Source organism: Crotalus tigris, unplaced genomic scaffold (genome assembly GCF_016545835.1).
Source record: "Crotalus tigris isolate CLP2741 ecotype Arizona unplaced genomic scaffold, ASM1654583v1 scf7180000018042.565515, whole genome shotgun sequence".
Lineage (NCBI taxonomy): Eukaryota > Metazoa > Chordata > Lepidosauria > Squamata > Viperidae > Crotalus > Crotalus tigris.
The window spans coordinates 461,670-482,685 of NW_024096791.1; the positions used below are offsets into that span (position 1 = coordinate 461,670).

The 21,016-nt window shown below is 42.0% G+C and overlaps 1 protein-coding gene across 2 annotated transcripts in view; it reads left to right on the forward strand.

Annotated features, from left to right (window-relative positions):
* The window catches only part of LOC120309589 (SLIT-ROBO Rho GTPase-activating protein 2B), a 112,091-nt gene that overhangs the window by 12,448 nt on the left and 78,627 nt on the right, over nucleotides 1-21,016 (forward strand). For both annotated transcript variants that reach the window (XM_039346986.1, XM_039346987.1), the window contains exon 2: nucleotides 16,551-16,743. In XM_039346986.1, coding sequence (XP_039202920.1) covers nucleotides 16,664-16,743 — 80 coding nt within the window. In that variant the 5' untranslated portion in view covers nucleotides 16,551-16,663. The remainder of the gene's footprint in view (nucleotides 1-16,550; nucleotides 16,744-21,016) is intronic.

Below are 21,016 nucleotides of genomic sequence, written 5' to 3' on the forward strand. Positions count from 1 at the left end.
ACACTCTCGCTCGCTCTCGGCCGAGGCCCTCCTACTGGGGGCCTGGGCGGAACAAAATCTGGCCTCCATAAAGGCCGACCACATATCGGGGGAGGCAAACATCCAAGCAGATCTGTTGAGCAGATCAACAATAGATCACTCGGAGTGGCAACTACACCCGAGGATCTTCAGGGAGGTCTGTCACCGCTTCGGGCTTCCCCAGGTGGACCTTTTTGCCTCTCCTTCCAATGCCCACCTAACTCGCTTCTTCTCCCGATTCCCATCCAAGGGAGCAGAGCAGACGGACGCGTTACGGAGCCCATGGCCAAGGGGGCTCCTGTACGCGTTTCCACCCTTACCTCTCCTTCCGGCGGTAGTACGCAAGATTCTGCGGGAAAGGGCCGAGGTAATCCTTGTGGCCCCTTATTGGCCAAGGAGACCTTGGTTCGCAGACTTGAGGAGTCTCTCCCGCACGAATCCATGGCGGATTCCTCCGGAGAGGATCTCCCTCAAGCAGGGGGAGATCTCCCACCCAGAGCCACAATGGCTACAACTAGCCGTCTGGCTCTTGAACGGTCAATTTTAGCCAAGGGGGCTTGCTCACAGGGTGTAATTAGGGTCATACAGGCATCAAGGCGCCCCTCCACGAACCGTATCTACGAGGCCACGTGGAGAAGCTTCCAATCATGGTGCTCTAAACAGGAATTGTTACTCGAAGGGATCACAATTCCCAAGATCCTAGAATTTTTACTAGATGGCCTAGAGAGGGACCTCTCGCCAAACACACTGCGCAGGCAAATCGCCGCCCTCTCAACTATACTTTCTGCCAGCCCCGGTGAATCCTTGGGCAAGCATCCCTTAATACGATCCTTCCTCAAGGGGGCTGCAAACATCAGACCGCCAACCGTGCACAGGTATCCATCGTGGGAACTACCACGAGTACTACAAGCTCTTACCAGAGCGCCCTTCGAACCACTCAAAACATGTGACATTCGCTATCTGACCCATAAGGTAGCATTCTTGGTAGCCATCACGTCAGCTCGGCGGATATCCGAGTTAGCTTCTCTCTCAATGAGGAAGGACCTGTGCCATTTTCACAGGGACAAGGTAGTCCTAAGAATAGACCCTTCATTCATTCCAAAGGTCAACTCCCTTTTTCACAGATCACAGGAAATAGTCCTACCAGACTTCTGTCCAAACCCAGCTCATCCCCTGGAACAACAATGGCACACCTTGGACGTACGCAGGGCACTAAGACATTACATTTCACGCACAGCGGAATTCCGACGCTCGGAAGCGCTTTTCATATCCTTCCACCCTGCTACTAGGGGCCGGAAGGTCTCGTCCTCTACCATCGGTAGGTGGATTAGGGCATGCATCACGGGGGCATACCAGGCGGAGTCCTTGCAAGTCCCCAAGCATATCACAGCCCATTCCACAAGGAGTGCTGCCACCTCAGCAGCATGGGCCATGCAGGCTTCTATTGAAGAGGTATGCAGGGCAGCCACTTGGGCCTCGCCCTCTCCATTCATTCGTCATTACAAAATCGACAGGTACTCCTCTGCAGAGGCCTCCTTCGGTAGGAGGGTTCTCCAGCAGGTGCTAGACCAAAGTTGCACACGGGACCAGTCTATTCCCCAACCCAAGGGACAATAGGCTTTGGTATGTCCCACTGCGTGGATTATCCATCTCCAGTGCTGGAGAAGGGGCGTTGACTTACCTGAACGCCTTTTCTCAGCACGGAGATGGATAATCCACACCCACCCTTATAGACTAGAATAATAGGGTATATTTAGTGGAGCCAAAACGTCTTACTGTCAGTCAATGGCTGCGCTCGAGTCAAGACTAAAGGATCATGGTCCAAGACGGGGCGTGGCAACTTTGGCTGACTGATCTGATTGGCCAGGAATACAGTCTCAACCCACTGCGTGGATTATCCATCTCCGTGCTGAGAAAAGGCGTTCAGGTAAGTCAACGCCCCTTTTCAGCTGAAAACTCTGAATTCACCTTCCTGGGTTCATTACTAATTCAAACAACCTGCAGGCGCCATTTTGAGCCTCTAGAAGGCTCGATCCTCACATTACTGTTGATTGTCAGCTATAAATTACCTAAACCACAGGTGAACTGTTTGACTAAAAGAACTTATTACCAGATTACTTGCAGAAGAGGATCTTTTCTCTCAGCTTGTTTTATCTCTCATTAGATCGTCACGGCCGCCATTTTGGGCTCCACCCAATTGCACATATTAAATTGACTGCTTTGACCTAATTACAGCCTTCTCAGTCACAAAGCAACTTATTTATTTGGTGATTCTCCCTACGTGGGGAGGGGGGGGAATAGGAGTTCTAATTACACTCTTTTAGATCTTCATTACCTCGTGCTTCAGCTGCTTAATAAGCGCCATCTTAGGTTACCTAGTGAACATAGGGAAAATACCTTGATTCTCTCACTCCATTTTATCTGGTAATATTCCAGACTGTGTGACTTACCAGTACCTTTCAAATATCCAGTGCCAACAGATTGGACTGCTGCTTGTCTTGCCTGTTTTCCGCTGTCTGCATAGTGATCGGCACTTACTGTCCTAGCCATCACTAAGTGAGACATGAGGGTAAAAAAAATAATTAAAATAAAACAATTAAAATAAACAAGATATATAGCTATATTCATATATAGACTTATCTTTAATTGACATTTGATACTTTTTCGGCCTAATTGTCTCTTTATTACAGTGGGCCTGAAAAATTGAACAGGGAGGACAGCCCCTGAGTGTAGCGCGGCTTATATCGCATAGTGACTTCGTGCTTAACGGCGGGCCGGACTTCACAGACCCTCGTGCAGGCCTGTACCACCCAGGTGGGCCATGGCCTTCCTTTCTCTTGCAGACCAGGGCCGATCCACGGATCTCCTGGTGAAAACCTGCCCTTTCTTCTTCTGCAGAGCAGGACTGATCCAGGGATCTCCTGGTGAAAACCTGTCTTTTCTTCTACTGCAGTACAGGCCCGATCCAGGGATCTCCTGGTGAACACCTGTTGTTTCTTTCCTATTGTTTATTTCAATATGGTGGATAACAGCATTTCACAGGCTTCCACCTCCAGTGGAAATGTAAAACACAAGCCATCCAGTCAGGATACACCTGCAAAGGCCAAGGTCAAACGGACCTCTAAGGGCAATGACAAGCAAGCAGATAGCAGACATAGGGCGCTGGTGCGACAATTCTCCAAAGCCCAGGCAGGAGAGATGCAGCTTATCCCCTCCCCTCCTCTTGCATCCACATCAGGGGAGCATTGACCTTCCCCTTTTACCCGGGCTTGGTCTCCTGAGCAGACCCTGGACCAGGGTTCTTTGCTGGGATATGAACAGGACCATCTGTCCCTCTTTCACCGAGAATTGAGATTACAGGTCCAAGATACAATTCCAGCTGCTGAGCTAGGACCTTCCTCAGTGTTTTGTGGGTCTCGGGGAGGCAGAGGAGGTCGTCCTTTCTGAAAGTCAAAGTGACTTGAGGCGGATTCCCCCCATTGGCAAAAGACTGGCACTATATTTCCACAAATGGGAAAACACCACCACGGACAATTGGGTTCTAACCACTATCAGAGACGGACTGTCTCTGGAGTTCCTCACACTCCCCCCTCGGCGCTTCATCTCCTGCCCCCTATCCCGAAATCCCGTGAAACAAGGTCTCATGGAGGAGGCCATTCGTCATCTGTTAAGCATAGAGGCAATAGAGCGGGTACTCTCAGATCAATGGGGACTAGGTTTCTACTCCATCATATTCGTGGTGCCAAAGGCTTTGGGAGGATGGAGGGTGATCCTAGACCTCAAGGCTCTAAATCGGTACCTAATTTACCAAAAATTCAAGATGCAAACTCTTCATTCTATTCTGGGCAGTATTCGGCTAGGGGACTTTCTTACATCTATAGATCTGACAGAAGCTTACCTGCATGTTCCCATACATCCAAATCACAGGCGTTTTCTCAGATTCAGGTATTCCAACCATCACTACCAGTACAGGGCCCTGCCATTCGGCCTATCATCAGCTCCACGGGTTTTCACCAAAATCCTGGTGGTTCTCACCGCACAGCTCAGGTTGGTACCAGTCTGTGTTCAGGGCTACTTGGACGATATCCTAATACAGTCGTCCTTGGCACTGAATGCCCGATCAGATGTGGCACTGACGATCAAGACACTCCAGGATCATGGATTTATGATCAACTTCCCAAAGAGCCATCTGATCCCAGCAAACCGTTTGCTCCACTTAGGCGCAATAATAGATACCAACCAGTGCTGAATTTTCCTGTCTCAGGAGCGTCAGCTCAGCATACGTACGATGGTCACCAGGGTACACAAGGAGAAATGTGTAACCCTCCTCCTACTGTCACAGCTGTTAGGGAAACTGATCTCATGTATTGCCATAGTACCTTGGGCCAGGCTTCATATGAGACAACTGCAGTGGTTTCTACTCCCTTACCAGAAACGGGGTGTAGCATGTTTTCCACAGAGGGTGCGAGTCCCACCACAGACACTTACGTCCCTCATCTGGTGGTTGTCCCCAGCATTGTCCAAAGGATCCCTGTTCAAAGAACTGACTCGGGTAACCTTGATCACAGACACCAGTCTGTTTGGATGGGGGGCACATCTGCAATCCCAATTCACCCACGGGCAGTGGTCTCAACGGGATCTCAAGAAAAATATCAACTGGTTAGAGCTCAGAGCCATATACCTAGCACTTCGCCATTTCCACAAGAAGTTGGCGGGCTGCCACGTGCTGGTTCTGACAGACAACGTGGCGGCAAAGGCCCATGTCAACAGGCAGGGTGGCACTCGATCGCAGATTCTAATGTCCGAGGCCCAGTGTCTGGGGTCATGGGTAGAACAGAATCTGTTGTCCCTAAAGGCGGAACACATCTCAGGGGTGGAAAACGACCAGGCGGATTTTCTGAGTCGATCTACGATAGATCATTCGGAGTGGCGTCTACATCCCTGTTTCTTTCGGGAGATAACTCACCGTTTCGGTTGGCCCAAAGTCGACCTGTTTGAATCCCCGACGAATGCCCAGCTTTCCCGGTTTCTATCTCGGTACCCATCCCAGGGTTTGGAGGGAGCAGACGCCCTCCGCAGCCCTTGGCTGGCGGGCCTTCTATATGCATTTCCACCCCTTCCCTTGATCCCGGCCATCATCAGGAAGCTGTTACTGGAACAGGCGGAACTAATCCTTGTGGCCCCGTATTGTCCGAAGCGTCCATGGTTCGCGGATCTCATGAACCTCGCCATAGCCCCCCCTTGGCAAATCCCTCCAGAGAGGATAATTCTAACATAGGGGGCCATATGCCACCCGGACCCGCAGTGGCTACAACTAGCCGCCTGGCATCTGAGCGCCAGTTCCTGATGTGCGGAACTTACTCTTCAAGGGTGATAGCTATGATCCAAGCTTCCAGAAGGCCGGTGACGAACCGGATCTATGATGCCACTTGGAAGAACTTCTGTGACTGGTGTACCTATAAGGGTTTGTCTATCTTTTCTGTCACTATTCCAGTGATTCTTGAATACCTCATGGATGGAGTGGATAAGGGCTTAGCGCCCAACACCTCGCGTAGACAGGTGGCCGCTCTTTCCACGGTGTTCACCTGTGCCAACGCCACTCCATTGTCCCATCATCCCAGGGTCCGGTCCTTTATGAAAGGAGTCTCCAACACCAGACCTCCGGTAGTACACAGGTATCCATCTTGGGAACTACCTCAGGTTCTGCAGGCACTCACTAGGTCTCCCTTTGAACCTATAAGGTCTTGTCCTCTTCACATTTTGTCCCACAAAGTGGCCTTCCTAGTAGCCATCACGTTGGCGAGACGCGTGTCAGAGCTGGCTGCTCTTTCAGTTAGGGAAGACCTGTACACCTTCTATCAGGACAGAGTGATGCTGAGGTTAAGATCCCTCATTCATTCCAAGGTGAATACACTGTTTCACCAGACTCAGGACATTGTACTACCAAACTTTTGTCCCAATCCTTCTCACACACTAGAAAAGCAGTGGCATTACTTAGATGTACGTAGGACATTGCATCATTACATCAAGAGGACAGCTTCCTTTCACAAATCGGAGGCATTGTTTGTCTCTTTCCACTCAGCTTCCAAGGGACAGAAGGTTTCCTCCTCTACTATAGCCAGGTGGATCAAGGCCTGTATCGCTCAATCTTACCAGGCTTACTCTTTACCTGTCCCAAGCTGCCTGACAGTGCACTCTACTCGTAGCGCTTCCACGTCAGCGGCGTGGCAGACTCAGGCATCCATAGAGGACATCTGTAAGGTGGCTACATGGTCGTCCTCTTCACCATTCATTCGCCATTACAAACTCGACAAGTTTGCTTCCGCAGAGGCCGCTTTTGGCCGTCCGGTTTTACAACAAGTGGTCCATTTCAGCAACGACACTTAACCAACCTGCTTCCCACCTGTGGGATCATAGGGGCTTTGGTAAGTCCCATTCGTGGATTCTACATTCCTCTACATGCTGGAGAAGGGGCGTTGTCTTTCCTGAACACCTTTTCTCACCATGAGGAATGTAGAATCCACCCCTCCCTGATCATTACTAGCAGTTAGGTTAGTGTCAGCAGTTCGGAGCCATCACGTCATACAATCATTCGCTTCGCCCTTTCGAAACTGGGGCATGCTCAGACCCTGCAGGGGCGTGACAACTTTGATTGTTTGGTCTGATTGGGCTAGAAGACTAAATCAACCCATTCATGGATTCTACATTCCTCATGCTGAGAAAAGGCGTTCAGGTAAGACAATGCCCCTTCCTCTCTTGTGGTAAGATAAATTGGTGTCAAGAAATTCTTTCTTCGCAAGCATTTTGCTTAACAATTGCTTAGATGCACTGAGCTATAGTAAGCTAAGACTTCTCTTATTTGCTTCTTAATGCCTGTGCTACATCTAGTAAGTATATATCATGTTTTATTTTTATTTTCTTGATGCAGCGCAGGTAATAAAAAGGATTTTTAACAAAAATAATACAAACACATATTGTTTTATTGAATAAACAATTGTAAAGGCAACTTTTTAGATCCCAGCGATCATTATGTTTTTAAAATTATTGAAAATTTGTATATAATAATAACAACCAAAAGGAAAAAAACAGAAGTGCAAGAAAAAAAGAAAACCAAAGTTAAGAAACGTATAGATAATTTCCAGTCTTCTTTTCAACAGATAATTACATTCTTATTATCCCTCCTTCTTAAATATATTAACAAGTCCTGTCACGTCTTCATTTAGTCCTCGTCTTTCTTACTTCAAATCCAGAATTCATCTGTTTATTTTTTCTTCTTTTCAGAGAAAATTTTTTATAAGGCTTCCAGTCTTTCAAATAAGTGTTTGTTGTTTGTTCTCTGACCAAACTTGGTAGCTTCACAATTTCTGCAAATTCTGACATTTTCACAATTCATTCCTCCATTGTAGAATTTCATTATTCTTTTACTGTTGTGTACTGGTCCACGGCATGCCAGTAACTGGTCCGCACAAACAAGCAAAGCCCCATCTGTGAGATGCAGGCAGCACACAAAACCACACACTCTCCAGTCCATGGAAAATCCTCTCTCCATGGAACCAGTCCCTGGTGCCCAAAAGATTGGGGAACTCTGGTGTACACAATAATCTTGTTGCTGTTATCCGTGTCAATTTACTGTGAGTCTTTTTAAATTAATTATCTATAAATTCCCATAAGAAAAGTACTGCTTTCTTAATCCATAAAATTCTAGCTACCATGTGGCTTTAAAAATTGATTTTTTTTTTTAAAAAAAAGAAAAGTTCTAGACCTCATCCCTGACATATGAAGTAAAATCTCACCCAGAATCCTTTTGGCAAATCAGCATTCTTAAGACTTTTGAAAGAATTCTATGTTGCGTTAATTATGGTAGGTTGCATATATTTTAGGTGAAACAAGAGAAGCCATGTTTCTCATAAGCTGTATATTGCATTGGTATGATTTTTGAGTTTTGAAATTACTACATTGAAGAATGATTGGTGTATTGATATAGTAAATGCACATACTAAAATGTGTTATTGTCCTAGCTTAAATTATATTTTGAGCTGGGGAAAAATGTATTTTTACTTTTAATTACTCAGTTGAAAGGGCTTAGAATGCTACTTAGAATGCTGCTGGGACACTAAAACCCTAGATTCACTGAGTGTATTTCTTTAGCACTGGTATGGCTAAAGCAGTCAGGTAAGGAATTTATGGATTCATGAAACCAGGGGAGTGACAGATTTGTAACCTCTGTGTCATAGTTCCTATTGTCCTATTGTCTTTTTCCTTTCAGAAATTTTCCACTGTTGCTTTTCAACACTTAAAGTTTGATTTCTTTGATGATGGGTAATAAAGAACTTACAGACAATTCAACTCCAATTGAGACTAGTTTTCTCCAACAAAAACAATGGGTAAGGGGTTAGGGTTCAAGCAGAAGACCCTATAGTATTTCAGACAAATGGCTGTCCAGTCTCTTTTTAAAAGCTTCCAGTGATAAAGCACCCACAGCTTCTGAAGGCAAGTTTATTGTTTTAGGTTGCTTCTCTCCTTGATTAGTTTCCATCCATTGCTTCTTGTCTTGTGCTTTCTGGTGCTTTGCAAAATACATTGACCCCCCTCTTCTTTATGGCAGCCTCTCAAATATTAAAACACTGCTATCATATTGCCCCTAATTCGTCTTTTTATTAGACTAGATATCCCCAATTCCAGCAACCATTCTTCATATGTTTTAACCTCCAGTTCCCTAATCATTCTTGTTGCTCTTCTCTGCACTCTTTCCATAGTCTCAACATCTTTTTTATATTGTGGTGACCAAAACTGGATGTAGGCAACTGGCCAGAAATTAGCATGGTTTTGTCAATAAATCTTGCCAGATTAATCTTTCTCATTTGTTGATCCGTTTGGGAAGAGCTTTGGACATTTATTTATTTAATTGGCATCTTTTATGTTGCCTGCTGTGCCTCTACTTCAGCAAATTGTTTGCTGAAATTCAGCTTCATCAAAGACAAAGTATCCCATTACATGTTGATTAGCAAGATAGTTAAGTCTGGGGAACCTTCAAATTGAGAAATTGAGAGGTATCGAGTGGGATGCCACGAAAATCAATTCTAGGTCATCTATTTTTAATACTTTTTTATTAGTGATTTGGATGAAGAGAGTTTTTAAATTTTTTAATTTAATTATTTTTTTATTTTTATTTTCAGGCTTTACAAAATTGGGTGTATAGTTAATGCCAAGAATTCAAAGCTGTTTTACTAGTTTGGAAAAATCAATCAAAAGTAGCACAGTGGTCAACAGAGTTCTTCATTTAGAAAGCAAAAGCAAATTTCCAAAGTACATGGGCATACTTAGTTTGTTAACTGTCTTTAAATAGCAGTTGATTGTAAATTGAATACGAACTAACAGAAGGATGTGGCTACGAAGAAGACAAATCCAGTTTTATTCTGCATCAACAGAAATAGAATTTCCAAATTATGGGAAGTTATAATTCCATTCTGTCTTTGCTGAAACCACACCTGAAGTACTATACGTAATCCTGGATGCTAACCTTTTGTTCAGAGAAATGCAGTGATCATTGGGGAGATTGAAGGAGCTGTGTATGTTTAATCTTGAGAAAACACATTGGGGTGCTTCAAATATCTGAAAGGAATCAAATAAGAGAAGACCATGATCTGCTTTTTAAGACTACAGGTCATGGGACAATGGATGTAAGGCAGGTTCTGTTTGAATGTAGGAAAAAAATGTTCTTGACTGGGGGTACCATAATTCAGAGAGTTGAGGAGTCTCCCTACACTGCAGAGACTGTTAATGTTTTGATTTGGATCCCTGCATTGGGCAGGGAGCTGGACTCAGTGACCAAAATGGCTCTTTCTGACTATTCTAAGAAAAATCTATCATGGATATTTTTCTTCTACGGATAGGCACCTTTGTGCTCCTGATAAATACATGAATCTAAATTTAATGAGCTTTTTATTCATACAGCATATTTTTAAACTTCTCTCCAACTGGTATTTAATGAATGCAGCAGTGGGGAAACAGAAGAACTATATCTCCATGCAAAATAGATGATCTATATGTAAAATTGTAAAACACTCTGTGCCTTTTTGAGAATGATTAAACCAGAGGTTCAGTTATTTGAACATAGTAAAACAGATTAAAGATATGAAATATAAAAGATATGAGATAAAAGATATGAAAAAGAGAAGAAAAGCACAAGGACCTAAGAAATTGTATTTTTCTGTAAAAGACAGTGCAAGTGTATTTCATTTCTTCTTGAATTTTTGAGATTATTGTTAGCATCCACATAGCTGGGTAAAAATACAACAGTGATCTTTTTTAAGACAGAACTACCGGGTTTCCCCAAAAATAAAACCTACCCTGAAAATAAGCCCTACCTTGATTTTTAAGCCCTGCCCCAAAAATAAGCCCTATTTAAGACCCTGCCCACCCACCCGCCTCTTCCCCTTCACTCCCCTTCTGAGCCAGACTGCTGGCACTTTTGGCCCCCTGGCCCCCTTTGCAGCTGAGCCAACACAGCCACGTATGTATGTATATGTATTCTCTCTCTCTCTCTCTCTCTCTCTCTCTCTCTCTCTCTCTCTCTCTCTCTCTCTCTCTCTCTCTCTGTGTGTGTGTGTGTACATAAGTAAAAAAATTCATTTTCACCCTTATGGGTGGTCTGTGTCTTCCTCAATCATGGCTTCTCTATCAGAACCCTGGGAGTTTCAGTGTTCTTCACTGTGTTCCTAGCACTGCACACCCTTCTGGATAGAGAGCTGTGATGTTTTGGGATCTTCTGGAGCCATTCTTTTCAGCTTAGGAGTCACAGCCCTGAGTGCTCCTACCATTACTGAGACCACTTTGGCCTTTACTTTCCACATCCTTGTACTTCACCAGTTTTTCATACTTCTTCCTGATACTGTTGTCACTTGGCACCACTATGTCCATCACCACGGTTGTCTCTGGTCCTTGTCTCCTGCCATAATGTCTGGTTGATTGGCCACTTCCTGCCTGTCTGTCTGGATCTGAAAATGCCATAGGATCTTAGCACTTTTATTTTCCACAGCCTTCTGTGAGATCTCCCATCTAGAGTTAGGAAGGCCTAGCTAGCCCATATTCTGTACAAATGTTTCTGTACACAATGCCAGGTACTTGATTGTGCGGCTCAATGTATGTTGTTCCTGCTTGCTTCTTAACCCCGCCACTCTGTGTTAGACTGTCTCTGAGTCCTCTCCACTTAGCTGGTACCTTGAATCCTTTTTTTTTGCTTCTTTTAAAAAAATATCATACAAGCTATGCTCTCTCCCTCCCCTCTCCTTTAGATCTAGAACTGTCATTCTTCAGATGAAAAGGCCCCTTTTGCCTATGAGAGACTTTTGATCCAGCGTAGCTCCTTTTTACTGGTGGAATGAGGGAAGAAGAAATTTTGCTGTTTTTTTTCTTTCACCTGTAATTCTTTATGTTTATAGAAAAAGAAGAAAAAATACACTCCTGCTATATTTTATTTATTAAATGCAATAGATGACTTGCATTAGATCATAGGCAGGAAGTACCCTAGGACTAATTTGAACAATGGAAGTTCTTTTTTAAAATATATTTTATTGATTTTTTTTGCAATAACAATCTTCAGTGCTTAGTAAACAGTGTGTTGTCTGGGTTCATATATTTGAAAAACAATCAATAATAATTAATTTCTATAATTCCTTGATCTTCCTTTCTTCCAATGTTATTCTCCCTTGTCAACATTAGATAAATATAGTAATATTTTCAATACATACAAGGTTGGATATAAACATTTTTGTGTTTATATGAATAACAATAGCATCCATATATAACATCTTTTCTAATTAACTTATGTTTCAATTGTATTTGTAAAAGTCATCTTGTTAGGTCACTATGTGTTCTATTTTCAAAATTCTTATTTAAACTTAATTTTCCCTCAGTATTCAAACCATTCTTTATGTTTACAAAAAAAATAAAAAGAAAAAAATACACTCCTGCTATATTTTATTTATTAAATGCAATAGATGACTTGCATTAGGTCATAGGCAGGAAGTTCCCTATGACTAATTTGAACCATGGAAGTTCTTGATTCAGTGCACAAGAGGTTTGTTTGCAAAGCCCTGAGTTGTCTACGTCTTCTACTGCATGGAGAAACCAAATGGGTAGAAGAGGTTCTCCATTGCAAACTATCAATATATATTCATGGAGAATAACCCCAGCTCTGCCCTTTTGCAACTTGCTATAATCTCCCTAAATGTAAATAGATAGGAAGGTTTTTCAGTATCATCAGGAAAGGCTTATTATGTGTATTCTAGGTTAAGTTGATATTTATATTCATGTTTAAACTTCATGCTTGAAATTAGGTCTTTTCCTTATTTGTTCTCTGTAATTTATGGTAGGTGTTAAAATATCATCCTCATAAATGGATTCAGAATTCTTAAAAAATAGAGATACAGTCCATTCCAATTTAATTTAAATTGCCTCTAATAGTTCAAGTTCCAAGTTTTTTGAGTCTTCATATTGAACTTGCAAGGGCATTTTTTTTCTGCAAACTGTATTGTGATCCACTAGCTGCAGTTTGTTCTGACAGTAGACTGAATATCTCTCTTGTTTACATAAGTGACAGAATTACCAAAAAACATTATATCCCTAGAAGTTACCTGAGTTTCAGGAAATACAGTACCAATACCCTTGATATTCTTTATGTGCAACCAGAACAAAACATTGCTGAAAAAGAGAAAGTTATGAACAAGACCCAGTCTTCTATACTTCATACTTCTGTAGTAGGATACATAGATTTTCAACAAACTCTTGTATGCCACTGCCAGGAACTCAGTCAGCCGTTACTTTCCCTTTTATGCAAACAGTAATACAGTGTTGATTATAATAGATATCTGAAGAAGCAAAAGAGCTTATCTGCTTCATTTAGAACTTTGTTCTTGTATATGCATGTCAGATTAGTTGCATAATCAAGACTTGTTAATAATTCAGAAGACACATTGTGGGGTGAGTAAGGCATGGGGTCTTGAAATAACATTCTTCTTAATACGTGCTGCTTTGTAATATAGTAGATTATTCTGAAATATATTGTATTAAATGTATTGTAAACTTTTTCAAAATGATTTCTCTTGCCTTGGCAAATTATGATTGAATATTTAATTTGAAAGTCATTGAAATTATTATTGGATGTTCTTTATTATGATTAATAATATATATAATATCATTATTATGTTTATTATTATCTGAAACATAGTGCACTGAAGATAGAGGTTAGTGCTGAATATTATAGTAAATTCTTTCTAGAGCTAATAATTGGAATGTTTTGGATAGTATATTAATTAGCAGAAAAAACTTCTAAACAAACTTAATTAAATAGTGTAATTAGCAGTTTATTTCCAGCTTGGGCTTCAAAAGATAAAATATCTCATTTATTCGTACTATAAGTAGTAAAATCTAACACTTCAGCATTTCCATTGGATCTGGTTGCCCAAGAATCAGATCTCTTAATCACTTCTCTAGTAGTGCCCAAATACAAATGTGCAGCAGATATGTAGTTGTTATTTAACTATAGAAATTATTGTGCTTGATGAATTACTAATTTTATGAGAAAATCAGTGAAAAACAAAGAAAGGGCAAACTTGTATGTGTATGAGAAGCTATGTATGGGATCTCTGCATATGTCATCTATAACTTGTGATATAGTTGTATTTTTGTGAGCAACTGTATCTATATGTAGTTGCAATGGAATATTTTTAATTCTTTTTAGCAATGTTTGATGTTAACCATTTTTATTGATTTATTTCCTGCATTTATTTTTTTTCCCTATAAATAATTCAAGGCAGCAAACATACTTAGCCGGTGCCTTAACTATTAGATGGAACTGGCTCTCTTTTGAAACCCATATCTAAACATACTTAGGAGAAAATAGATGGCTGGATCTAAAATAAATTGGAATACTTAAAATAGCTCATTGGTTGGGGTATATCATTGATTTGAAATTAGTAGTTCATAGTTTAATTTCATATGTGTTATACATTGGATTTTGATTTTCTTATAAACAACAAGCACACACAAGATAATTAAAAGGAGAAATAAAGGGCATGTTACAATTCGGTCAAATGTGAATTTTGAATCTGTTTACATTGGATTATTGTATTGACATATTATGATTTCATGGGAGTTATAACTTTTTCTCATGTGATTTTGATAATGGATAACTATGAAGTTGTATCTATAATATGAAAAATTTTGAGCAGCTAAATTCATTTGTTCTGATCAATTATTAAAAGAAGTGATGGATGAAGTGCATTTTCTTCCTGGATTGGCTTTAACACTTGATCCTTGGCCCAAAGAAAGACAGTTTATCTTTTCAAATTGTCCTTCCAAGCGAAATTACAATCCAGGACTCAGAAAATTGGTGTGTAATGTGGATTTCTTTACTAAGAGGCCTGATGCAATTCCTGACCAGGTGTTTTATGTGAAAAGCAACAAGTTAAGAAATGCTGCTGTAAGCTCTTTTTCAGCAATTATGTCTCATCTAGATAAAATTTATAATTTGTGCGTTTGTGTGTTTCTTGAGTACAAGAAAGGAAAAAAGAGAAGAGTCAGTTTATAAAGTAAAATATTTGGAAAACACATCTTTTCCTGAATGAAACAATTTCCATCAAGTTTTTTACATAGATGATCTGTATCTATAAAAAAGGCAGAAATATACTGAATGTTAAATGTTGTGTTACTTGAACTACAGATAGAACTCAATTTACAACCGTTCTTTTAGCAACTGTTCAAAGTTACAATGGCACTGAAAAAGATTACTTACAATTGGTCCTTGCACTTACTATGGATGTAGCTTCCCCATGGCCATATGAACGAAATTCAGGCACTTGGCAACTGGCATGTATTTATAAGGTTGCAGAGTCCCAGGGTCATGTGATCACTATTTGTGATCTTCCCAGCCAGCTTCTGACAAGCAAAGCCAATGGAGAAGCCAAATTTGTTTGATTCACTTATCTAATGCAGTGATCCGCTTAACAACTGTGACAAAAAAGTTGCAAAATTGGGTGTGACTCATTTAACCACTGCCTTGCTTAGCAATGGAAATTCTACTCCCAATTGTAGTCATAAGTCAAGGACATCTTGTATTTAATATAAATTCAATTTTGAACAAGCTCAGAAAGATTGCAGCAAACATTCAGCAACATCAGGCATCTTTGATTAGCATTTGTGAGCTCAGCGATGTGAAGAGGAAATAATATAATTTGATAATTTGAAAAAGAGGGATTGGATGGAGATATTCATGGCATGAAAAAACTTAGCATTCCGTAACTAAAAGCAATAATATGTAGAATTTCATTGTAGAGTCCAAGAAAAATGCTATGAATTTCGAGATTCAGTACCACATTGTTAGCAAAATTAGTTTTTCCATGTATTGGGAATATGTGAGGGTAAATTCTGAAATTACACTACAAACATTGGGTGATCTTTTTGAAATATTTTAAGGCTAAATTAAAAAAAATGGTGTATTAACCACCAGCATCATCTGCACTCAAAACACCCTGCATGCAGTCAAAAATAATCTGCTTGCAAATTTTGCTCAAAGGCATTCTTTCCATGAAAAATGAAACTGTCTTTCTTGTGACCTTTCCCAACTGGGCATGCAAATTTGTTGGACTTTTCAAAGGCGAACCATTCACAATTTGATGTGCTATGCTTAATTGCAATGTCGCAGTTGGAGACCCAGCATGAATAGTCCCAAATTGGTATCTTCTGGGAAATGTATGGCATGATCAGTGCTTTGGTTTTGCCGTAGGAATAATCTGCAAAGGAATTTAATAGTGTCTCTAGAGGAAATTTGAGCTAAGAGTGGAGAATTAGAACATTATCCAACCCTGTGGCCTTTATCTAGATTGCGATTCAGTCCCCTTTTGGAAAATGACTGCTAATGTATCCTTGACATGGCTTATTAATAGACTCTTTACCAGTAAAAATCATCCTTATAAGTAGATTGCATTGGAATCAGGTTGTTTTGTTATTCATTGCCTACTGTGTCTAATGCACAATAGTAATTGGTGGATTTTTTAAAAAAAATCAGCTGACCCAGTGAGGAAGGGGGATTTTTAGTTAATATTTAATTAAGGTCCATTGGGATATGAAGATCAAGAGGAACTTTAACTTTCATTTTAAAAATTGTTTTTAATATCCTTTTTTGGGGGGGATTTATATTTTGCCTTTTCTCCAAAGAGTTGAGAGCAGTGACTATGAGGTTATCCCAGTTTATTTTCAGAACCTTATAATATTAGAAATCTTGATCGTTCTATGTGCTTCAGAAACTGATTGAGTTTAAACCTATGTAACGACTTAGAATTTATGTCTCACACCACTATATATATTTACTTGTTTTTCTTTAGAAAGCTCAGAATGGTTATTGTGGTTGCTATTTGACTTTAGAGAGATTTAGCTTTAACAGTTATAGGTAGCAAATATATTCAGGTAGTTCATAGCATTTTCTGTTTTAATGCTATTTTCATAAATAATTCCCTCCCTCCCCTATTTTGCAGAGATTCGAGCCCAGCTTATTGAACAACTGAAATGTCTTGACCAGCAATGTGAACTGAGAGTCCAACTACTCCAGGATTTGCAGGATTTTTTTCGCAAGAAAGCTGAAATTGAAATGGATTACTCCAGGAACTTGGAGAAGCTGGCTGAACGATTTCTGGCAAAAACAAGGAGCACCAAAGACCAGCAATTCAAGTAAATCATTTCTTCTTGGAGGAAATGGGATCTGGGGAGCGAGAGGGAAGTCATAAAACTGGGAAGATGCCAGTTATCAGCATGCAAATCACATTACTTTATGAATGTCATAGTCAGGTTATTGTTGGTTTATATTTCATTTACAATGCAAATATAAGAGAGTTCCATTTCCCCTCAATTCCATTGTTAGCTAAAGTGCAGGGGTGATATATATAACATCTGTGTGGTCATTCAGCATTTGTGCTCAGCTTCTGATGATTGCATAATGGAAAGATTAGAAGATCCTATGAAATCTAGTGCTTCTATGTGAACAGCTTTTTGTAACTGGTGCAATAAAATAAGATTTGACCTGAAGATGCAGAAAGTTCTGATGCAGATTGTAGACATAACTTGCATCCTTCTATAGAAGACACGATTAAACAATGTTTTTAAAACTCTACAACTGCATTTTGTTGTTAATCATGACTATTTCTAGTTATTGTCAATTTGAAATATTTTAGCTTTGACACCCAAGAAGAATTTTAAACACACAACTTCTGCCCTTTTCAACTATAATATGCAAATATATGAATGATGATTGTCTGCTACAAAGGAGGAACTGGAAATAAGCTTCTCTTTAAGAAGATGGTGTGGCTGAATCAGTTATTGTGACTCTTTTGAACCTGAGAAGGAAAGTTGCTCTAGATCAGTGTAGGCTCAGTTTTGGGTAGATTTCAAGTTAGATCAGACCAAGAAGCCAGTGCCATGTAAATCAGTTATGCTTTTATTGTAAAGCTATAGTACAGAATTTTGTAAGGCTGAATGTGCTTCTCTCTCCTTTCATTTATCTTCTTGAGAACTAGGGACTGCTTGCCTGAGACATTTACTCATGTTGCAGTACATTTTTTCCTCTGGATTCAGGCACCTTGTTTTGATAGTGGTCTTAATCCAATCCCTCAAGGTTATTCCCTTGAACCTATACAAGTGGAGATTTGATTGTGTCATTGTTGTATTTGTTGTTGTTGTTCAGTCACTGAGTTGTATCCAATTCTTCACAACCCTATGGACCATAGTATGCCAGGCCCCCCTGTCCTCCACTATCTCCTGCAGTTTGCCCAAATTCATGCTTATTGCATTGATGACACTATCTAACCATTTCAACCTCTTCTATCCCTTTCTCCAGCATGATGATGGAGAGTCTACGAATGGGTTTAGACTGTCTTCCTGACCAATTAGACTAAGTCTGACAAAGTAGCCATGCCTCCTTCTGGGTCCTGTGCTTCTTCCCAGACACGACTTAGTCTTCAGCCCAGCAGGACACAATTGTGGTTGGCTCCCTTATCAGACTTCTGGACAGGTTGTATCTTTCCTTTTTCCCCTTTGTGGATTCTCTTCCTTAATTCCAGCACTGGGATCAGTGCTGCCCCAAAATAGATCAGGACTAAAATTAATCAAAAGCTTCGTTTCAGCACGTGGCCGCTATTTTGAACACGCGGTCATGTGGCCGGCGCAACTGGGCTCTTTTAAAATTTACCGCTCCAGCTGGAGAACAACTGAACGTCTCAACTAGCTACAGGCCAGAGGAGGCTCCACAGCTGAACCTCGGCCCTGAGGATCCCTCAGTGCATCTGCCTTAAACTCGTGAACGCCATTTTGGACACCTGGCCAGCACAGCTTGTACTTTTTAAATTTGCCGCTTCAACTGGAGGCCAGCTGATCGACAAAAAATCAGCAACAGATCACAAACCGGCCTGATCTTCAGCTAGCCAAGCCAGTATTATTAATTGATTTCATGATAAGGAATAGGTATTACTAATTAACTTAATTATTAAATTATTAATTTAAAAAAAGAAAAAAAATTAAATCAGTAGTATTAAATTCCAAGGTCATCTGCTGCCTTTAACAAGGGACGAGTGTGCAGGTGCTTGCCAAATTGTGATTTTGGCCGCACCATCCGCCTGACCACTGCGCTATCAGTGCACTCTCAGGCATTGTTAAAAAGCCATCAGGAGCATTTTGGTATAAGAGAGGCCCACCGGTCCAGCGTCCACCATAGCCTAGAGCAATTACTGGCTCTGCCAGTATCTGGGATCACATCCATACCCAGCGCTCCGCTTCCATAGTCTGAGATCCTTCTCAGTACAACACTCAAGGATCTCAGTTGTGATGGCAGACAATGTGGTACCACAGACCGCCCAGGATGCTCCTGACATTCCCGTGCTAGGGAATCCCAAGTCCTCCATGTTGAAGGTGCAGGAAAGCTTAAGGCCAAGGCCAAAGCTGTTCCTGGTAAAAAGCCCTCTAAGGCAGCAGAGAAAGAGGCCAGCAGGAGACACCTGGCCTTGGAGAAACAATTCTCCAAGGCTCAACAACTGAACACCAATGAGACAGTTCAGGGTACCCAGGTCCCACATGATGGCTCACTATTTAACCCACAGCTGGCCCCATCTGGTTCCCTAGCTCAAAGGGCCTGGTCCCCAGTAGGTGAGGCCAGACAAGCAGAAGGCCCGCCTCTCAAACAGGGAACAAGCCCCCAAAGGGTGGCCCTTTTACCCAGGTCCCAGTCGGCACCAGAGGCCACATTCACACCCACATGGCTGGCCTTCGCCCCACTGAGCCTCAAGGGATTCAACCAGAACAACTGAGGCGTTACTGGCTCAAGCATTTGCCCAGGGAATGGCATCTTCATTCATTCAGGGGCCCAGGTCAGAATTTGTGACTCCCATGATTCCTCAGAACCATCAGGTGGAACCCCCGGGGTATCCTGAATCTGTCTCGTCCGATCACTCGTCTCAGGACAGAGACTCAAGCCCAATTGACATTGGGTCAATTGACATTCTATTATCCAAGGATAAGGATTCTGCTCCGGACTTCTCTCCCTCATTGGCCTTTTTGACCCGGACCTGTTTAAATCACTTCTAATGAAGGCAACTACCTCATCCAAGATTTCTCCTGAACAGGAACCTCAACTGGTTCCTCCTTCCAACCAAGACTCAAAACCCCTCTTCTCCGAGCCTACGATTACCGAAAGACATATCCCTTGTCCCCCCTTTTTCCTGAATACCATTTAAAAGTAATAGGGGACCCCTGGCACCTTCCCATCACCGGGGGAGGTGGACAAAAAGTTGTTCAATGTCGCCCCGGCCTTGTCACAACTCTTAGAAGTTCCGTCCGTTGATGATTCACTAACACCAATTTTTTCTTCTTCCACGGTGTCAGGAGACATGGCTGAGGCCTTAAAAGCAGAGGATAGGAAATCTGAGTTTTCCTTGCGCAGGTCTCACCAAGCCTCAGCATGGTCGTTGAAGGCATCCACTTCCACCTCCTTCTTTGCCAGGACTTCCATTATATGGCTCTGAGAGCGCCAAACCATGATTCCCCCGGACCAGGTTCGTGCTCATCATAATCTGGGTAAGTTAGTGGCCACATCCGAATATATAGCGGACGCATCACTACACGCCACCAGATTTTCATCCCGAGCCATAGCCTCTAACGTCACTACCCGCAGGCTTCTATGGCTCAAGCAATGGTGAGCGGACTTAAAATCGATGTGGCGCCTGGCAACCGACCCCTATCACGGCAGGCAACTATTTGGAGAGGCGCTCAATCCCTACTTAGTGGAAAACAGGGACAAGCGTAAGGTCTTGGCTCACATTAACAGAAGGGCAGACAGGAGGTCCAACCCATACTCAAATAGGCTGCCATTTTGATCTGGATCAGGATCTGAGTGTCTCCTCGTCCTTTCCACTCCAGGCCTGACTGCCAATCGGAACGCCCCGCTCCAAGATCATGTCAACAATTTCAGGCCAAGTGGCCCTTTCGAGGCACGGGAGGCCATCCCTTCAGAAGAAACAAGTGACTCCAGGACGGCCCTCCCCATAGGCGGCAAACTCACCTCCTTCATTCGCGAATGGGAGGCCACCACCATAGACACCTGGGTGCTCAGCACAATCAAGTACGGCCTTTCCTTCAAGTTTGCATCCCGTCCCCCAGATCAATTCATTTCTTGTCCAACTCCCAGCAACCTGGACAAGATACAACTCATGAATGAAGCCATTCATCACCTCCTGGAAATCAGAGCCATAGAACCAGTCCTGGCTGGGCAACTGGGAAAGGGGTTCTATTCCATCCTTTTTGTTGTACCAAAGGCTTCGGGAGGTTGGAGGGCTATACTAGACCTGAAGCGACTAAACTCGCATCTCTTCTATAAAAAGTTCAAGATGCAAACACTCCAGTCCGTTCTGGCCAGCATCAGAAAGCACGATCTCCTAATGTCTGTCGACCTCACAGAAGC